Consider the following 20,831-nt stretch of genomic DNA (forward strand, 5'->3'; position numbering starts at 1 on the left):
TCATTTGCTGCATTCTTGGGGCCAATTATCGGCCTCTGAATAGGTCTAGATAAATACCTGATATTATTTATTTCTCTTCAGGTCTCTTCAAATATCTACAGTGTTTTTCTCAGATTAGATTCTAATCTTGCTAGAAAACTTTTCACATTAACATAATTAAAACTACATTCACTCTCTTGCAACTGGAGTCTTTAGTTTTAATGAGTCTTTGCTCATAGGTAGAATCCTATCCTGGAAAACTACAGAAATCTCTTTTGTAATTTTGTAATTGGTTATTTTTCGTATTGTAATGAATGGCTGGAATGACAATTACCAGTATTCTTCTGTGAAGACATGTTGTACCATTCAATTCTTGTTAAGCTTCTGGTCCATGATGTCCCATTCTGGCATTGACAATCTGGAAGATCTAAAAAAAACTTTTTTTTGTTTTGTACATGCTGGTGCCCTAAATATTCCCAGTGCCTCAATTATTAAGACATAAAACAAGCCAACACTACCATTTCTATAGTTGTGTGACTGACAACAGGACTGGCACTCACTTGCATAACAATTCAGAGATGTAACACCTGTTGGATAATATCAAAACAAACAGCATCAGCTCAGAACATTGCGGAGGGAACTAGCGTTTGTTTGTTTGTTGTTTAACGGTGCACAGAGCAATGACAGTGGTCTGTAAATAATCGAGTCTGGACCAGAAAATCCAGTGATTGACATCATGAACATGGATCCACACAATTGGGATCGATGACATGCATCAACCAAGTCAGTGAGCCTGACCATCCGATCCTGTTAGTCGCCTTTTACAACAAAATATGGTCGCCTTTTACGGGAAGACCTATTCTAACCGGGGTCTTCACTAAGACAGGGTATGACAGACTTGATTGCAACAAACAAACAAAATTCTTTTCCTTTTAAGTCTTAAACTGCAGGATAATAAGACCAAGTGAAATCGCAATTATAATCTTCAAATGGTAGAATAATTTGTGGTCATCAATGAAATGAAAACATGACGATGTTATCTCATGTATGTTTTTGCTATCTCTGAAGACCAATATTGTGTCTAGGCCATGGTCAGAGCATGATGGAATTATCAATTATATTCAAATTAAAAGTATTAAAACTAAACATGTTTAGGGAGTATTTCACATGTAGTCAGTGGATTGCTTTATTGTAACTTGGCATACATGTACTGATACAACTAGTCAGAAACACACACACTAGTGTCTTGTGTATGCAAATAAGGCATCTTGTGCTCTCCTAAATTACAAAGAATACCTCCTCTGCAACTTATTTACCTTGATGCATCACGACCATTGCATCCATGACCTTTGTCAAATAGGTCGGTAATGTTCCTGTCCAGGCTCCAAACCTTCTCAATACGCTCCTTTAAGATAATAAGCAATATGAAAGAAATGTGTAGGTTTATTGATTGTTGTTGAAGTGGTTAAGCAGTTGGTTTCGCATCCGAGGGAATCAAATACACCAAGATAAATGTACATACTGTTCATTTCTGGGATTGTTATGATTCCTGGTAGTCGTAGTGTTGTTGCGAAGTAGAAGGTGAAGTTTTATTCCCAAGCAACAAGCCACAGAACCCTGGATTTGTTTACCATAGCTGTGAAGCCAGCCAGTATAAAAAGCTGTTTGGCACAAACCTGTTTATGTTAGCAAAATGTGTTTTCTGCTGATAAGAAGCTGTATCTTGAAGGTTAGAACTCTGAAAAGAAAACATTTGCTGTTTTACGCACTTGTGGAGAAGAAAATATACACATTCATTAAGATAAATTTATGTAATTAATCCTAAACAGTCAGTGGAAACTGTGCAATTTCCCTAAGAGCTATTTCTGTGATAGTGAGAATTCACTAAATGCAGACATTTTGCTTGTATCTATCCTTGTGTCCCTTTCAGACAGTCCCACCCTGGGATTATTTTCTGGTCGGTGATGACTTGCTGGTGTTTCATTGGTTGATCTGTTGTAAACGTTGATATTGTTTCTTCATACCATTCTTGATGAAGATTAGGTGCAAGAATGGCACTGGTGGTTCTGGTAGATAATTGTGGCAGCTATTTGATGTTTTTGATGATTGCTGGGAATTAATTATGGACGTGGGGATACTTAACAGACAACTTGTGTACCTTATACATATCTGTGTGCATCTACTTGTAGAGCCCTACACCTTATCATTGTTTCATGATGCGGGACATTGTGAGGATTGACAAAACTAGCATAGGTTTTTGGATGTCATCATTTTTCAAAGAAAGGTCATCCCAGAATGCCAGCTAAGTTTTTTAACTACTTAAAAAACAAATGACCCACATTTTCTAAGGAACATGATTCCACTTGCACTCAGTTCCGTACACCTGACACTGGTCAGTCCACCCATCAGGATGTGTTGGAGAAAGCCCTCAACTTGTGATTAATTTGCTTGTGATGTTTCGTTTGTGGACGTGTCTTGTTGATGATGATGATTGATTCAAAGCATATTCTGCTAAAAATATAATTCACAAGTTACATATTGTAAAGAACGGACTTGTAGTTCATTCTCATCAGTAACACCCTCAATGAACAGACTTTTAGTTCATTCTCATCCGTAACACCCTCAATGAACGGACTTGTAGTTCATTCTCATCCGTAACACCCTCAATGAACGGACTTTTAGTTCATTCTCATCCGTAACACCCTCAATGAACAGACTTTTAGTTCATTCTCATCTGTAACACCCTCAATGAACGGACTTGTAGTTCATTCTCATCCGTAACACCCTCAATGAACGGACTTTTAGTTCATTCTCATCCGTAACACCCTCAATGAACAGACTTGTAGTTCATTCTCATCCGTAACACCCTCAATGAACAAACTTTTAGTTCATTCTCATCCGTAACACCCTCAATGAACGGACTTGTAGTTCATTCTCATCCGTAACACCCTCAATGAACAGACTTTTAGTTCATTCTCATCCGTAACAACCTCAATGAACAGACTTTTAGTTCATTCTCATCCGTAACACCCTCAATGAACGGACTTGTAGTTCATTCTCATCCGTAACACCCTCAATGAACGGACTTTTAGTTCATTCTCATCCGTAACACCCTCTTCAACGTTGTAATGGCAATGCAAGACAGTGACAGTGAAAGAGTTTTTTTATTTACAGTGTATGGGCTATATTCCTACATATATATTTTTTAAATTTATGTATGCAGTACCATCCACTCATAGTATTGAAGCCAGCATTGTCTCATATTTTATGATATTTTACAACCAATATCGCAAATGATGAAATATAAGCTCATGCTAAAGTTCAAAATGAGACCAATATTGTGATTATTATCACATCGGCAAAATATTTTTTCACAAACACTTAAAGTGATTCAAAGGGCATACGCTGATGTTAAAGAACCAATGAGATTCTAGTATTCTCCAATTTATGTAGAATGATACATCAAACGATTCACACCCTTTAGCAATATAGAATCGAATTTGTAAAGACTTCTAAATCGATTGTATTACGTTATGTAATTTTTAGATTTTTCCATCCTTCCAGATTTATTTATGTCTTCGAACAAGCAGTGCCTAATCTTGTGTTTGTGCTATGTTTGCTATTTTGTATTCAAGATTCATAGACCCCTTTGCTGAAAAAAGGGGTTGGTGAAGGTGTTGTAATCGAGATAGACTTCAAGTGCATAGCAAAACTCCTGAGTTCAAGTGGCACAAGAGCGGTTGAAGTCGGCAAGGAAACAAAGTGTTTCAGTTTACTAATAGGGTCATGGAGGTCTTGAGTCGTGTGATGTGGGTTTAGGTAATAATCATTCATCCGCTCAATTGTGCATGCAACCAGGAAAAAAAGGAGTGGTAACATTTGAGATGTCTTGACACTTGTGTTGAAATTAAAAGTGATGGATACCGGAAACTTGTGTAACCAAGCAGGAACTCACCCTTGGTGCAGCTGCCTTTGGTCGGCCACTTCGAATTACGGGTGATTTAGGAAAAAAATGATTAAAATGTTTTTTGTGAAACAGGGAAACTAGATTCAGCTGGAATGAGGTCAAACTGTGTCTTGTATGTCTGGTAAATACTCAGCGTTTTCAACAAGCAAAGAAATGTTTTCCTGGCATTTAGTTCAGGATTTGCTTTTTGCAAACCCTAGTTGAGAACTGTCAGCATCATCCATTTTAAGCAAATGGTTCATACAGATAAATGAATAGATAATAAAATAATATTGCTGGAAAAGTGTCAGGTGAACACCACATATTCAGCTTCATTGCCTGATTTGGATGATAACTTTATTTCTCGAGTCCTCAGGTCTTGTGGCAATGAGCCTTTCATAGACAGGTAATGTTGCAAAAACTGCTGCCAATTTCCTGAAGAAAAAGTCGTTTCAGGTGTTGCGATTGATGAGCACAAGCAGTGACAGGTTTGCTTCTGCCAAGTGTTTTTTTTCATCAGGAATATTTCTAGAACAGTAGAATGTTTAGGCTGTTTTTATGGTAAAACTTCCCAATTATGTAACCTTTCTGTCATTGTTTCAGAAATAATTGAAGAAAAGAAAAAAAATGTCTTTAAAAAAAAAATGAAATCATGACATGATTCAAATATTCACCCAGAAGTGTCAGTGTTTATACAATATATCCAGGTACACATGTATTTCTTTCTTAAACAACAGAAACAAAGGGGATTCTCGGTCAAAATAAGCGGGAATTTGTTCGGATTCCAAATTAAGGGCTTTTGATAGGGGAAATGGGGGAAAAGCGTCCCGTCTAAAATTGGGAATTTTCAAAGTTCTTATTTTCTTAAGTTCAATAAAGTAAAATTAAATATTTGCACCCATGTCCTCTTTATTCAGTCCGGTTATAGGTAAAGCAGAAGTAACCTTTGCACAGTGACTTTTATAACATAAGTTGTGGTTGTGATAACTGATTGTAGATTATGAATCCAAGTTTGGATTGTTTGCAAACAAGTGCTTGAAGCCTTATATATCAGCAACTGAGAATGCCTGGTAGGTTCATGTGGTGTAAGAGCCCACCAACATGTAGATTTGGGTCTTGTGTTCTGTGATTTGGTTGTGTCATTGAATCCTGATTGAGTCCTTGGTAGCATGGGAGTTGGCCTGGGATGTCAATCACAGGTTTTCCTGGCCAGAGTAGATTTTTAACAGGCATATTGTCAACCATGATCTGTTCTAAATGAAATTAGTTCCTTTCAGAACAAATGTTGCACGCCTGTTAAGATCCTGGTTAGAATTGGTCTTCAGCAACCCATGCTTGTTGTAAGAGGCAACTAAGAGGATCAAGTGGTCAGGCTCGCTGACTTGGTTGATGCATGTCATCATACCCCAGTTGCACAGACTGATGCTCATGGTGTCAATCACTGGATTGTCTTGTCTAGACTCGATTATTTTCAAACCGCAGTCATATACAGTAAAGTACGGTTATAACGAACTCAAAGGGACTACTAATTTTAGTTCGTTATAACCGTAGTTCGTTATAAGCATAAGCATAACTACAGCAAGTAGTCGGGACCAAAAAGTAAGTTCGTTATATCCGTCAGTTCGTTTTAAGCGTGTTCGTCTTCTTTATTACAATTTTTACGACGTTTCGATGTAGGTTCTAACACCATTATCAAGCAATTGTAATAAAGAAGTTGTTCGGACATAAATTCTTATCCTTACTTTGTACTCTCAACCTCTAAATGCCTATCAAAGAAGCTGAAATATTGCTGATTTGCAACTTTAAAAAGCAAACAGACGAACAAATAAATATTGCCAGTATAAATGTATCATGGAAAAAGATTTCCCAGTAAAGACTGATCCATTGGAATAACTGCCCAATGGAAATATAGTACAAAGAAACAATTTCACTTCGGGAACAGATACTCTTTGACAATATAATAGTAGTGGGATGATACACCGATCATCTGTGGATCACAATTGTTTACTTTCCGATACAAGTATCGAACGTAGTCACACACAAAAATATGGATTCTTACATGAAATATTTGCTTTAATAACTGTTAAACCAAACACTAATTAGTAGTGAAAACTAGCAGTGAAAACATCATTTTCATTCTTTGCGCCATACTTGACACTGCCAACTGTAAATCATCACTGTGCCATTTATATGGCCATCCTGTCTATGAAAAGATGGCTTATGCACCAAAGATAAGAGCACATGCAAATATTGTGATGCGTATCAGATTGTGAGCAAGGTACCATGATACAGTTGGTGTATCATTACAACAGTACACTATAACTGTAATATTGACCCAGCCTTACACTATAACTGTAATATTGACCCAGCCTTACACTATAACTGTAATATTATCCCAGCCTTACACTATAACTGTAATATTGTCCCAGCCTTACACTATAACTGTAATATTGTCCCAGCCTTACACTATAACTGTAATATTGCTGACTGTGGAGTGAAACAAGTCATTCCGAAACCAACATTATTATATTATTGATATTTGTTTTCAGGAGTTGTGATTGGGCGAAACAACTTCTGTGCCTACTATGACAATGCTCCCTCCTCAGACACTGTTAAAAGCAACGTAAAAAATGGGGAGGCATCAGACGTTGCGACCTTGGGCGGTGAGGTCATGTTGGATAACCGTACTATACACTGTTTGGATGACAACAACTTCTGCTACACACTGTGGGCTGTCAACGTCACATCAGAAAAAGAAATCATCATCAAACAAGGTAAGAATGTACAAAAACCAAAAGGTAACAATGGTTACATGTTCAATTTAATCCTCTTGTGGAAACCTCAGCATCATTACTGCAATAATAGGTAGGGCTTATATGATATACCATATTTCCTCACAGATTGACATTCTAATGACCCTTTTGTGTTTTTGGAGGCTGGTGTTTCTTGGAAATCTGGCTTCCATTAAAGTCTGGTGTATCTTTGATATCCTGTTTCAATTAGAGGCTGGTGTATCTTGGACGTCCTGCTTCCAATAGAGGCTGGTTTATTTTGAAGGTCTGGCTCCCAATAGGGGGTGGTGTATCTTGAAGGTCTGGCTTCCAATAGAGACTGGTGTTTCTTGAAGATCCGGCTTCCAGTAGAGGCTGGTGTATCTTTGACATCCTGCTTCCAATAGAGGCTGGTTTGTTTTGAAGGTCTGGCTCCCAATAGGGGGTGGTGTATCTTGAAGGTCTGGCTTCCAGTAGAGGCTGGTGTATCTTTTACATCCTGCTTCCAATAGAGGCTGGTTTATTTTGAAGGTCTGGCTCCCAATAGAGGCTGGTGTATCTTGAAGGTCCAGTGCCAAATAGAGGTTGGTTTATCTAAAAAAGTCTGGCTTCCAATAGAGGCTGGTGTATCTTGAAGGTCTGGCATCCAGTAGAGGCTGGGGTATCGTGGACGTCCTGCTTCCATTTAAGTCTGGTGTATCTTTGAGATCCTGCTTACATTAGAGGCTGGTGTATCTTGGACATCCTGCTTCCAATAGAGGCTGGTGTATCTTGGAGGTCTGGCTTTCATTTAAGGATTGTGTGTCTTGGAGGTCCTATGGGCCAGTGTCAACTGGAGGTCCTTCATCCATTACAACAGACATTTCTAACATGCTGTCAAACGTGGCTGCATATAAACCAATCAGTTATGTGTGAGGGGTGGAGAGGGGTTTTCTTCATGGTGGGCCATAGTGAATCTTGAGAGTGTCATGAAATGATGTGGGGTTCATCGGGAGGATTTGAGGGAAGGTCATAAAAAACTGGCAAGTTTGTCTGCAGTTAAATATTTATAGCATTGGTCTTATCAGCTGCTGTAGCAATTTTGCACTATTGGAGAGGGACATGAAAGAAAAGCTCAAGGACTTGGTGATGTCTGCAATATTGGATCCAAATGAAACCTGTGACGGGTTGTGGTACACATTCTGCAAGAGCGAGATGGCTTATCCATGTACATTTACAGCAAATGTGAGATGCACATTAGAGGGTTGCAAGGGTTGTATCATGTTACATTTCTTTACGACTTATAATATTCAGATATGCCATTTTTTGTCAAATTTGTGATGCCAGACAGTTATATCTACCTTGTTGCCTGGAACTGTTGTGTACCTTGAACTGTAGTGAACCTCGAACTGTTGTGAACCTTGAACTGTTGTGAACCTTGAACTGTTGTGAACCTTGAACTGATGTGAACCTTGAACTGTTGTGAACCTTGAGCTGTTGTGGACCTTGAACTGTTGTGAACCTGGAGCTGTTGTGGACCGTCACCTGTTGTGAACCTGGAACTGTTGTGAACCCGGAACTGTTGTGAACCTTGAACTGTTGTGAACCTTGAGCTGTTGTGAACCTTGAACTGTTGTGAACCTTGAGCTGTTGTGAACCTTGAACTGTTGTGAACCTTGAACTGTTGTGAACCTTGAACTGTTGTGAACCTTGAACTGTTGTGAACCTTGAGCTGTTGTGGACCTTGAACTGTTGTGAACCTGGAGCTGTTGTGAACCTTGAATTGTTGTGGATATTGAACTGTTGTGAACCTGGAACTGTTGTGAACCTTGAACTGTTGTGATCCTTGAACTGTTGTGAACCTTGAACTGTTGTGAACCTTGAACTGTTGTGATCCTTGAACTGTTGTGAACCTTGAACTGTTGTGAACCTTGAACTTTTGTGAACCTTGAACTGTTGTGAACCTTGAACTGTTGTGAACCTGGAGCTGTTGTGGACCTTGAACTTTTGTGATCCTTCAACTGTTGTGGACCTTCAACTGTTGTGAACCTTGAATTGTTGTGGATATTGAACTGTTGTGAACCTTGAACTGTTGTGGACCTTGAACTGTTGTGGACCTTCACCTGTTGTGAACCTTGAACTGTTGTGAACCTTCACCTAGTGGACTAGAGACACTGTAAAAACAATTAATTGAAAATCTTGATGTCAACTGTGTCTTTGTAGTTCATCTCCTGCCTCAAAGCAATATTTCATTGCACATTTAGTTAACATACGTAAATACATAAACCAGCCTCAGATAGGCCTGGGCTCAGTTCCACAAAGTAATTGTGGCGTGATGACTGTCATAAGTCTATGTTAAAGTATGGGAACTATGATCGTCTTGGCACTACAGTGCTTTGTTGAAGGGGGCCCTGGACTCATTTACAGACTCACATGCTATAGTTGTAACATCGGTGACGTAAAATGTCATTCACGCACGTCAAGAGTACATGCTGCTGTGAAACTGACTTACGGTTTCAATGATTGAACAGTTATTCCCATCAGATTTTGGGGCACGTCTGCCCCAAACGTCTAAGGCACTGCAATTTGCTGTGCACAGTTGCGTTCCTTGGGCACGCCGAAACCTATGATGGTGGGTTCAAATTCAGGTTCCGCCCAATAATGTTTCTAAGTTTGTCAGCACCATACCCGTGCTCGTGGGTTGCACCAAAGTGGTAAACGTCTGAGACCTGCAACACTTTGGGCTTTTCCTCTCACATCAAGCTGACGTATTGTGATATAACTAGAATACTGCTCAAAAAGGCTTCAAGCCCCACTCACTTGCTCACTCACTCACTTATCAGATTTATTAACATGTGTATGTGGATTAATAGGCTTATCATGTAACTATGTCATTGAATTCATGAGGCCGCTGGCCAGTCCTCTTGCAGAAATAGTATCAGAACGTCCTCCCTGATCAGATCATGGTGTGCGACGGGAGCTCTCCTGATGAAATGACTTTGTAGCTATGTCTTGTCTCCCCAGTCTGGTCAGTGAGTCCAGTACTGAGTGCCCAGACTGTCAAATTAGAGCTTGTCATGAAACTAGCAGCCAACATTTTGAGCAAGAATTAGTAGCAGGTGGAGAGTATATTATGGACACTACAAGTCTCTCATGCAAATACTGAAACTAAAATAGCCAAAATTCCCAAGCAAGTCTTCAATACATAGGCAGATCTAGATTTCTTCTGGTTAGTTTCTGAAAATTAAAAGACTCGATCTGGGTTCCTTTTTATTATACATTATAAAAATTCTTTAAAATCTGATAAGAATTATTTCTGACTTAATGTTAGCCTCGCATGTAAGTAGCTAGGGCCTTATCACCTGATGTAGCGCAACATTTAAATAAAACATTGCAAAATTGATTTCATTTTACCTATTTCCATGATTTCCTTGTGCATTTGGATCCAAATGAAACCTTAATTATTAATTAGAACGAGCTGTGTCATGGTGTCCTGTGAAGTTGCACCCTTCAACTGGGCCAAGAGCTAAGCAAGTCAAGGAATGGTGGCAGGATCGATCATCCATTCGTCTCAGGCTCAGATATGACTGTTGTAACAGGAATTCTGTTCAAAATGGCTTTAAACCCAGCTAATCAACTCTGATTAATGCAAAACTTAAACAGCATACCAGGGTACTAAGGTACTCAGGGTACTTAGTGTTTTTTATTTCCCCTTTTCACAGAACACTTACCCATGCATTTAACAAACACCGGGGCCTCTCATGTCAAAAGTTCATTGTTCGCATAAACAGTAAAGTTAATTTTCAAACTCTGGGATTTAGATATTGGTTTGTAATACCTCACAAAGTACTATGTCTTTGCAATATCTGGAATTGACTGTTCATATAAAATATTGAATACATTATATTTCTACTTCATTCTGCATATATATAAAATGTCAAGATTCTTTGACAAACACCTTGTATGGGTATAGAAAAGGGTGTTTAATTTTGGAATGAGGCAGTAATATGATACAGTACTGAAGTCTGAAATTTATGTTTCATTGAAACTCAAACTCACAATTGTTTATAAGGTCTAGACTGAAAACAGATCTTCTTTCTGGGCATGAAAGAAATAAAATGTAAGTGCCAATTTGTAATTAATTTAGAATTTTTTATGTGTTACGACTTAAAAAAGTGACTGGAATCTAAAGTGTCTGAACCTGAAATGTTGATATGGTTTAAAAGCTGTGGAAAAGACTGCTATCTTTTATCAGCCGTCCCAGACATCTGATCATGGCTACGCTATAAACCGAACAAGGGGGGCTTCATAAAAACTTTCCCACTACTCATGAGAAAATAACAAAAATCATGCTCTCCTAACATATGAGCCCTTGTCTTCTGTTGGATCAAGTGCTTTCTGATTTTCTCAGTTACAATTTCGGAATGAGATATATTTTTTTCCTTTCTGGAAATTTCACAGATCTTTTTCATATCTGCTGCTGTGTAAGGGGTTTAACATTTCAGAATAGCAGTCACACTATGGCCTCAGAACATTTGTTTTGCTGCCTATTATTGTCATTAGGAGCTACACATACATATTATATTTATGATTAGAAAGTTTACAAACCTTAAGTATATTTGTTAACAGCTGTTAAATGTCAAGTTGCCCCTAGTTATTTCCATAGAAATCTGTTTGTGTGCATTTTTGGTGTATCTACAGAACATTAATGATTTATAGAAAGGATCATAGGTCGTTTGTCCAGATCTGTTGTATAATAATCAAAGAGATCTTCAGTAGATATTCTGTATCGTTTTGGGATGTAGTAGACTTTGAGTAAGTTCACCAGTTTACAAGGTAAATCCATGTGATCAAAATGTTATTCTGTTGTTGGAAGAACTTTATTACCAGTCACTTGGGAAGCATTTTGAAATCGATGGTTCCAGTGTATACATACAGTATACATCACAGTAGGAAGGTGTGATACAATGCATATCACAGAGGGAAGGTGTGATACGATGCATATCATAGTAGTAAGGTCTGATACAATGCATATCACAGTAGGAAGGTGTGATATCATGATGCATATCATTGTTTGTTTGTTTGTATGTATGTATGTTTGTTTTTGGTTTTTTTTGTTTTGTTTTTTTGTTTGTTGTTTAACTCTGCACTCAGCAATATTCCAGCTATATGACGGCGGTCCGTAAATAATTGAATCTGCACCATACAATACAGTGATTGATATCATGAGCATCAATCCACACAATTGGGTTCAATGACATGCATCAAGCAAGGCATATCACAGTAGGACGGTGCAAAACAATGCAGATTATCATAGTAGCAAGGGATGATACAGTTCACATCACAATAGCATGGTGTGATACAATACAAATGATAAAACATATAAATCTATAACCTTGGAGAATTCCCTGAGAATGTGTCATTTACCCTTTATCTTCACACTGTTGAAGCATCTTCTTTTATGTGGGTGTATAATTTTGAATTGAATATGATGTGTAGCAATCCAGCATAGGGCACACAGCATGTGAGTCCTGTATGCTTAGCAGTCCGCAGTGAACCTGCCATGTCACAGTGTTCTCAAATGAAGTAAAGTCTGGACAGGGCAAACCAATGGTTGACAGGATGAACAATGATTCATGCCATATTGGTAAGAGGGTACACAATGAGCCGGGTCACACCACGAACCACCCAATCAGAACTTAACCGGACGCAAGATGTTGTGTACTTTATCCATAGCAGGGGTTAACAAATCTGTAAGCCAGAGGTCACTGACCTATGAGATCACACATTTGATTCACTTAATAATTCAGAAACAAGTCTGATGACTTGCAGGATATTTTTGCGACTTACATGCATTTGTATGTATATTTCCGCTTAGGTTACAGTCAGTATTCAATATTATGAATATCCCCTAATATTTATTCACAATTCCTTAAATCATTCACTGTCTAGTGATTACCAGTAGTGTCTCTGATACTAATTACAGAGTTGTAATCTTGCGAAATGTTCAGACTGCTTAGAAAAGTAAAATTGGTGGGGAATCAAAACAGCAACGAACCAAAAGTGAATAGACCCATAGGTTCTTGTGCATGATATGCACCTCCCAACTACTAGATAGGATTATGTACAATATTATTTCTACAAAATAAAAAGTAATATTTCGGTAACTAGGTTATATCTGTGTCACGATATTATTTCCCATTACACTAGGCAATATATACACGTATATGCAGTGCTCACTATTATTGTGTGTGATTTTCGTGTATAATAACCTTGTACATATGTTACATCCCGGGGAATCATTTCAACATTCTGTGCCCTATATATTTTAACTCGGGAGAAATTCGATCTGACATTGGTGTCTTACTTGGAATAAAATGTTTGATGTCTTGTTATTATAGTTCCTGCTGTTATGTGTATTCAAAATAAAAATGATCCTCCGTGTCGTACTTTGATACATCACCGGTTATGTTTTTTACATGTGGCACAGTTTGATGAGTCAAAATTTGAGGTCGACCAGTCAGTGATCGTCAGCATAAAAAGTCACTGACCAATGCAGGAAGAACTATTGACTAGCTGTCATCAAAGTAGCAAGAACTTTGGCTTATTTTGAATCACAGTATGGCATTTAGGCTTCATGATATACGTATCTGTTCTCTGTCCACTATGGTTCCTTTCAAGGTGTCATTTATTTAGCAGCAGTAACTTGATCACGGATAATGTTAAAAGTCAGACCTGCCTCTCATTGTATTGTGAATATATGGCTCTGTCTTCTTCTTTTTAAGAATCTCAGCTAAATGTTTTATGTTGAAATCTAGAAAAACTGTTTATGTGTATATGAGATTTTTCAAATTTTGATGCAAAATGAATAGACTAAGTTCACCTAAGTAGTTGTGAATTTAAACTCCCCTTAACTGGCAAAATCTCAGTGGGGACTCGGAGAGGGATTACCCGCGGCTCGATTATTAGTTATTTCGTTCTGTGACTCACCACAAAACTCACTTGACTTACGCACAATCCTCTGTGACTTACCAAGAAAGTCTGCAGGAAGTCCATGACTTATGGACACTGCACCATATCTTACCCCTGCATACAAATTTATAATGGAGGCAAAGAACTTATGTTGTGAGGCCTGGGGGACACAATAAAGATGGCTGTTTGAATCATTATAGCTAATCAAAATTGTAGATTGAATGTTAAATAACTGACATTTTCTATTCTATTTAGAAATACATTCATTGTTGAGAGTGTTTTCAATCTGGTGTTTTCAATCTGGGTTTAATTTCCGTCATCTCATGGCTACAATGTGTGAAGCCCATTGGAATATAGCAACATGCAGCGTAAAGTCTCACTCACTCACTCACTCACTCACTCACAATCCCACCCACCCACTCACTTACTCACTCAAACACTCACTCAACCTCCCACTCAACCACCCACTCTGAGCACTCTGCAATGTTACACCATCAGTACATCCAAGCATGCTGCAGTTCACTCGTCTTGGATTCCAATGTTAATGCCTTGGAGCCCCCAATATAATTACTGAGATCCCCCTGGACTAGTTAACAGACAGACCCAGGTAAATCCCTGACCCAGTCTCCAAAAGTCAGTACCAACAAAGAGGAAGAACTGGAGACGTATTCAGCATCCAGACCTCCAACAGGCACAGTGTGGAATGAAGGCATGTGCCTTGTTATTAATAAGTAGTGTTTGTTGGGAACTTGTTCGTAAGCTGTCACAGAAATTGATATGATGCTTCGAAAGGTTACCCAACATGACTATGAATACATTGTTTTAGATTGCCAGGGGGCCGGGTGATTGACCCCTGCAAAAATAAAATGACCGTACATATTTTAGCAAAGTGGGTCACCTGGCCCTATATTTTTTATACCTGACCCATCATTTTCACAGGTAATGGGACACTTGACCTGTAATTATTCAAATCAGTCTAAAGCTCTGTGCATATGTGACCTATTTTGTGTATTCACCACATCCAGAATGCAGTGTTTGTGTGACCTCATATTGGCGGGAGGATATGGCAACTTATACCCTGCATGAGCGTTATGATGGTTAATTGGCCTCTTAGTCCAAGGAGAGGACATACTCCTCAGTTGTGCTCTCATTCCTTCAACACCTCTTCCTGACAAAGAAATACTTGAAAGATCAAGCAGGCCAAGGCTAATGTTCGTTAGCTCACCTGACATGGAGAGCACTATTATTTTGGGTTTTAATCCAACAATCGCCCTGATTTGGTTTCTAGGTTGTTACCCTCTAACCATGCTTGTGGTCTTCACCAAAGTGGAAATTGTTTGCAGCTGCTCACTTCCCGGCCTTCCTCCCACACCACGATATAACTGAAATACTCTCCAAAGGGGCATTAAACCCAACTCACTCACTAACTCCCTGAAACATCAGCTCTCATCATGCTGTAGATGGACATTTATTCCCAGAAATAAAGTGATCTTAGTTTAAATATGTCTCTTCAAAATACAAAATAAAATACAATCCAAATGGAGCCCAGAACCATCCTTAATTTCCTAGAGCTGAGGCCTATTTATTGACTTGCCAAATCATGCTAGACTTGAGTTGGACTCCATTTTAAAATTTATTCTTATGAAGTTTATGCTCATGAACTTGTGTGTTCATTTTCGAATCCTAAAACAAAAAATTATATTGGTTACCCTAAAATGTAATATTTGCAAAATATCTATTTAATGGAACATTCACTGTGATAGAGACCCTTGGTTTGTCATCTCCAGCTGTGCTTGAATCAGTCCACAATAATTGGATTGCCATTTCGGTAACTTGGTTATATGTGTGTTACCATATCCCAAAGGCGTGGATCGTTGCTCACTAAATCAATCACTGGATTGTCTGGTCCAGACTTGACTAAATACAGGCCACTGTCATATGGCTGGAATACTGCTGAGTGCCGCATTAGACCAAAATAACAACATACCTATGCTCACAGGTTTTATTTCCCAAAGTGATCTACAACCTGAATCACTTCAGGCTGCCATGCCATGATATAAACTACAATACTGTACACTTGGACAGAGATGCCATGATATAAACTACAATACTGGTTACTTGGGCAGAGACGTCATGATATAAACTACAATACTGGTCACTTGGGCAGGGATGCCATGATATAAACTACAATACTGGTCACTTGGGCAGAGATGCAATGATATAGACTACAATACTGGACACTTGGACAGAGATGTCATGATATAAACTACAATACTGGACACTTTAGGCAGAGATGCCATGAAATAAACTACAATACTGGTCACTTTAGGCAAAGATGCCATGATATAAACTGCAATACTGGTCAATCACACATTAAAACCCATCTCACTCACTGTTCTCTATGACCTGTGTAGATCCTGGTTAGGATAGGTCTTCAGCAACCCATAGTTGCCATAAAACGCAATTATGCTTGTCATAAGAGGTGACTGACGGGATTGGGTGGTCAGGCCCGCTGACTTCGTTGATCCTGTCATCATATCCCAATTGTGTTGATCGATGCTCATGATGTCAATCACTGTATTGTATGGTCCAGACTTGACTACTAACAGACCGCCCTCATATAGCTGAAATATTGCTGAGTGCAGTCTTAAACAACAAACAAACAAATAAAACACTGTTCTCTGCATGTGGTGGTAATTACAGCTAACCATTAAGTTCGCTCAATCCAGTTCAAAGTAGCTGACAATTGTTTTCAATTATATACATTTATTTTATGAATCTCAAAAGCATATTAAGTAACATTTTCAAGACCGATTTAACTTTGATAGTGGTGTGTGAGTGATAGTGAAATGGATAACCATTCTTGTTCGGAACTGACCAGCTGTTTTACACGGGTGGCCAAGTTGTCTGAGACTTGCTGTGCCATGAACCATGAGTCACTGGTTTGAATTCCTGATTGGCACAAATTGTCCTTGGTTTGTCAGCACCCCACATCTGTCTAAGACATGTACAACTTTGAGCTTTCATCAGACCATGTCCTGAAACACTGTGATATAAATGAAACAATTTTCAAAGGCATCAAACCCGATTCACTCACTATTATGCTTATGAAAATGAAGATGACCTGAGGCATTTATGCATCATTCATGTTTTCCCATCAAGGTAAGAATGAGTATCAGCTGCAAGTACAAGATTGGCTAATTAGTGTTGAAGGGAAACAGTTGAAGTCTGCGTCGGACCAGCATGCATCAGGTGCAGCAGCTCAGCTGGTGATTAGTGAAGGAATCCCATGTCATTCAAGTTTAAATTTCTAGAAACGATGACATTTATTTTTCTTTGATTCTGATTATGGAGTGAGTTTAAAGTGTTTGAACTCGTTTTGCAATTTTAGGTATCCCGAAATAACTTGCTCAATTCTCTTCAACGTTACTACAGTGTTGAGCCACAGTTTTCAGCTACTTTGTTCATTCACTGCGATGGTTCGACACAGGCACTTGTTCCTTTTGCAAGCAAGTGATCAACTATATGATGGGCATGATTGTATAGCTAAGATTACATATGCACCGAGATTATCAGGGTGGTGGGGTAGCCTAATGGTTACAGTGTTCGCTCATCACACTGAGGCCTGGGTTTGATTCCCTTCATGGCTATAATGTGTGAAACCCATTTCTGGTGTCCCTGTCATGATATTGCTAAAAGTAATGTAAAATCATTCTCACTAACTCTGTGATTAACAAAAAGGGTTGGCGTATTGGCACAACGGAGAGCTGTATTGCGATACATATTGCAATATGTTTCAGGGCCCAAATTATACATTTTTTCTGATCAAATGATACCTCTTCACTCTATAATTCAGACATCTGATTTGCAAGATGGATTTTGACAGTATGGATAAATGAGACAACCTATTACCAAATGTTAATGGATACAAACCGTAGTGTGCACTGTTTAGATAGGAACTCAGTCTATCCAACTGTCTCCAGACAGTAGACTTCTATGATTATATGTCTCAAGACAGTAAACTTCTATGATTATATAGTAACTTTTCTGTGACTGTATTGGAGAATATTGATACACAAGGGTTGTAATTTTACAGTATTGCTGATGGCCGTATTGCAATGACAACATATATGTTTTTAAATACAAGATTAGTATTGTGAATTTCACTGTAAGACGACAAAGATAATCAGTTTGTCATGTTTTATGAACTGTCTACCCCACCCCCCGTTTCGAATAATGAAACATGATGACATCACATGGAGATTAAAAAAGTTAACATTGAGCCATCCCCGTTTCTGATAATGACACATAATGACATCACATGGAGATTAAAAAAGTTCACATTGTGCCATCTCGTCCTCCTTATTAACCACAGCTATGGTAAACACATGGCGACTTACAAATGGCAGTGTGGATGGTTTCATGGTCCGAGGTGCTTCGCCCAAATGTTACTAAGCCTTGGTCTGTCAGTACCATGCCAATGAGGCTGGTTCTCCCCAATGGTGAGGTCTGGGACGTGCATCACTTCAGAATTGACTCCAACATTAAGTGGGCCTGCTACAATGTAGCTGAAATACTGCAACAAGCATTATTAAGTCTGATTCCGTTTCTCAGTGTTTGGCTTTGAATGCAAGTGACGAATTAACTTGAGGCTTTTTTGTGTTTTCTTCTTTGTTTCCACCTTTATTGGCAGTAGAATAACTACGTTTTGCCATACATGCCCATGTGGTTAGCGTTACTGGTATGTGCCACATGTAAGCATGTATTTTCAATAATGTGATTAAGACGGTGGGTAGGATGGGGTTTGTGCACTAGAACAGAAGAAGAGTGAGGAGAAGTGTTGGAAATTATTTCAAAACCCAACAAGACAGTCGCGCAGGTGACCCATAAGCGTTGCCTGCCCATCTTCAAAGTTACCTGCCTGCACTCAGGCATGACAAATTTGGAAAAAATCACAAAAAATAAGAGACATATTTTGTCTCGAGGAAAATGGAGGAAAATTTCATGCAGCCTGACAGAAAAGGTGTACAGGCAGTTATTTCAGACACTGGTGCGGAGGGAGGCAGATATGATCGTAGTATCTGATCGAAGTCGAGAATTGACCCTTTCTTTTAGCTTAACACTGTCTGAGGTATTCAGATATTTTTTTATGTTGTAATAATGTCATATCAGATATAATACTTGGGTAAAGTCAGGAATATTATTCCATAAAGGCAAGTGTTTATATGTTTTTAAAATAATACGACATCAGTTTCAGTATGAAGGTTTCATGGTCTTCGCCCAAGTAATAATCCTTAATCTGTAGGCTTTGGTATGTCTATTTGTTGTTTAACACAGCACTCAGCAATAGTCCTGCTATTAAAATGGCCTGAAAATAATTAAGTCTGCAGCACACAATCAAGTGGTTGATATCATGAACGCCATCGGGGTATGATGACAGGCTATGAATGAAGTAACCCCACTACCCGATATGTTAACTTGCCTCAGTATGGATGGCTGGGGGCCTATTCTAACCCAGCACTCAGCAGCCACTGTGGTCACCACCACACCAATAATGTAGTTTGGGCAGCAGTAAACAGTGAGGACAGTCATCAAATCACTCAGGTTGTATCTGAATACATGCTATACACTCATGCAATAGGGACGATGTGCTGGCCCCCTTGATTCCGTTTTGTATCATGTTACTCAGCCAGCAGAGTTACCATTAGATCATTCAGGCAAACTTTCATCTCCCCCGCCCCCCCCACCAGCAACATTTTTGTTTCCTTGGAGTTGGATTGTGCATGTAACATAATCTTATGTCATAGTGACCGTTCCTTCTATTGACTTCATTCAGTAAGCCTCCCTGTGTGGGGATGCCAGGTTTGATTTGGGGGGGTCAGGGTGACTTGGTGGTAACGTCTCCATGTTTTTTCCTTTGACCAAGCCCAAGAAAATTACATTAATTATGATTTTTATTTTGTAATTAATGGAAAAAGGTAAATTTCATTTACCTTCAAATTCTTGAATTATCTCAGAAAATGTCTCATCGTCCCATTCACTCAATATTTCATCGAAATCTCCGATGTGGAAGTCAGGGTAAATTTCCCTTTGTTCCTCCATGTTGATGATTAAAAAAATAGTTCCATTAATTAATGTATACATACACGGTGATGAGAACCCAAAAATTCAGCGATGTTATGCTCATTCGACAACACTTTTTAACCAATCAGATCAGGGAACATACCTACTTTTATGTTAAAAAACACAGACATACCTATTTTAGAAACGATATATAGACTCAACCACAAACTAATATGGAGAGGCATGTCTTTGCAATGGATTGTTTCCCTGCTAAGTCACATCTGGCCAACGTGGCAACTGAAGTCAATAAGTGACAGATCGAGTTAAGGATTATGTAACCTTGCTATGATTTCTGTTCATTGTAGGAACTGGAGACAGTTTTCTCCCTGAGTGCAGTAGTAAGTCCCCTCCTCTAACGATCGTCCGTGACTCTGGCCAATACTACCCTTTTGGTAAATGATTTGTCCATAACACTAAATTGATCAGTTTCATTCAGATGGATCTCCTGACTGGTGTTTGAATCCCACATTAGCCCCAATAACACTTCGTCTGGCACCACTTGACCCATGGGCTTTAGAAGGAGGTAAATGTCTATGACTTGCGTCTCTGTGGCCTTCCTTCCACTTTTAGCTGGCATGCTTTGATATGGCTCAGGGATTTTGCTGGAGACAAATGGCATTAGGACATTTCCATGATTTTTTCAACTTGGGATAGGACATTCTTCGATATCTCTACCAAAGTTGAATTATTTTTTTATGACAATGAGTCAATGTCCAAGAAAATGAACTTATCAGAAACTCTATATGGCTGAAATACTATTCAAATACCATTTACTTATTCTAGCCCAAACATCCTTTTCAATAGATGATTTGTCCAAAAATACCAAACTGCGACTCTCAAAGGTTCAGTGTGGTTAAATGATCAATGTGCCATAAAATATTAATTTCAAGGTAGGGATGATTTATGGCCTCAAAGCAATAACTGTTGTTGCATGGAGTTCTTCATGAGGACACCGATATAAGGTGCTTTTTCAGAGATCACTGCTTTAGTCCACTGTCTTATCCAATCAGCTACCAGCTTGTACAAGACTATCTGAATAAATTGTTAATGGACATAATCTT

At 38.7% G+C, this 20,831-nt stretch overlaps 1 protein-coding gene across 1 annotated transcript in view; it reads left to right on the forward strand.

The window, feature by feature from the left end:
• LOC139465849 (bone morphogenetic protein receptor type-2-like) overlaps positions 1-20,831 on the forward strand; it is a 91,292-nt gene that overhangs the window by 13,377 nt on the left and 57,084 nt on the right. Inside the window, exon 2 of the mRNA XM_071247802.1 lies at positions 6,475-6,699. Within this exon, the coding sequence (XP_071103903.1) occupies positions 6,475-6,699 (225 nt within the window). The remainder of the gene's footprint in view (positions 1-6,474; positions 6,700-20,831) is intronic.

The sequence above is a fragment of the Haliotis cracherodii genome, unplaced genomic scaffold, assembly GCF_022045235.1.
Source record: "Haliotis cracherodii isolate W230 unplaced genomic scaffold, xgHalCrac1.p SCAF_18, whole genome shotgun sequence".
NCBI classification, from domain to species: Eukaryota; Metazoa; Mollusca; class Gastropoda; order Lepetellida; family Haliotidae; genus Haliotis; species Haliotis cracherodii.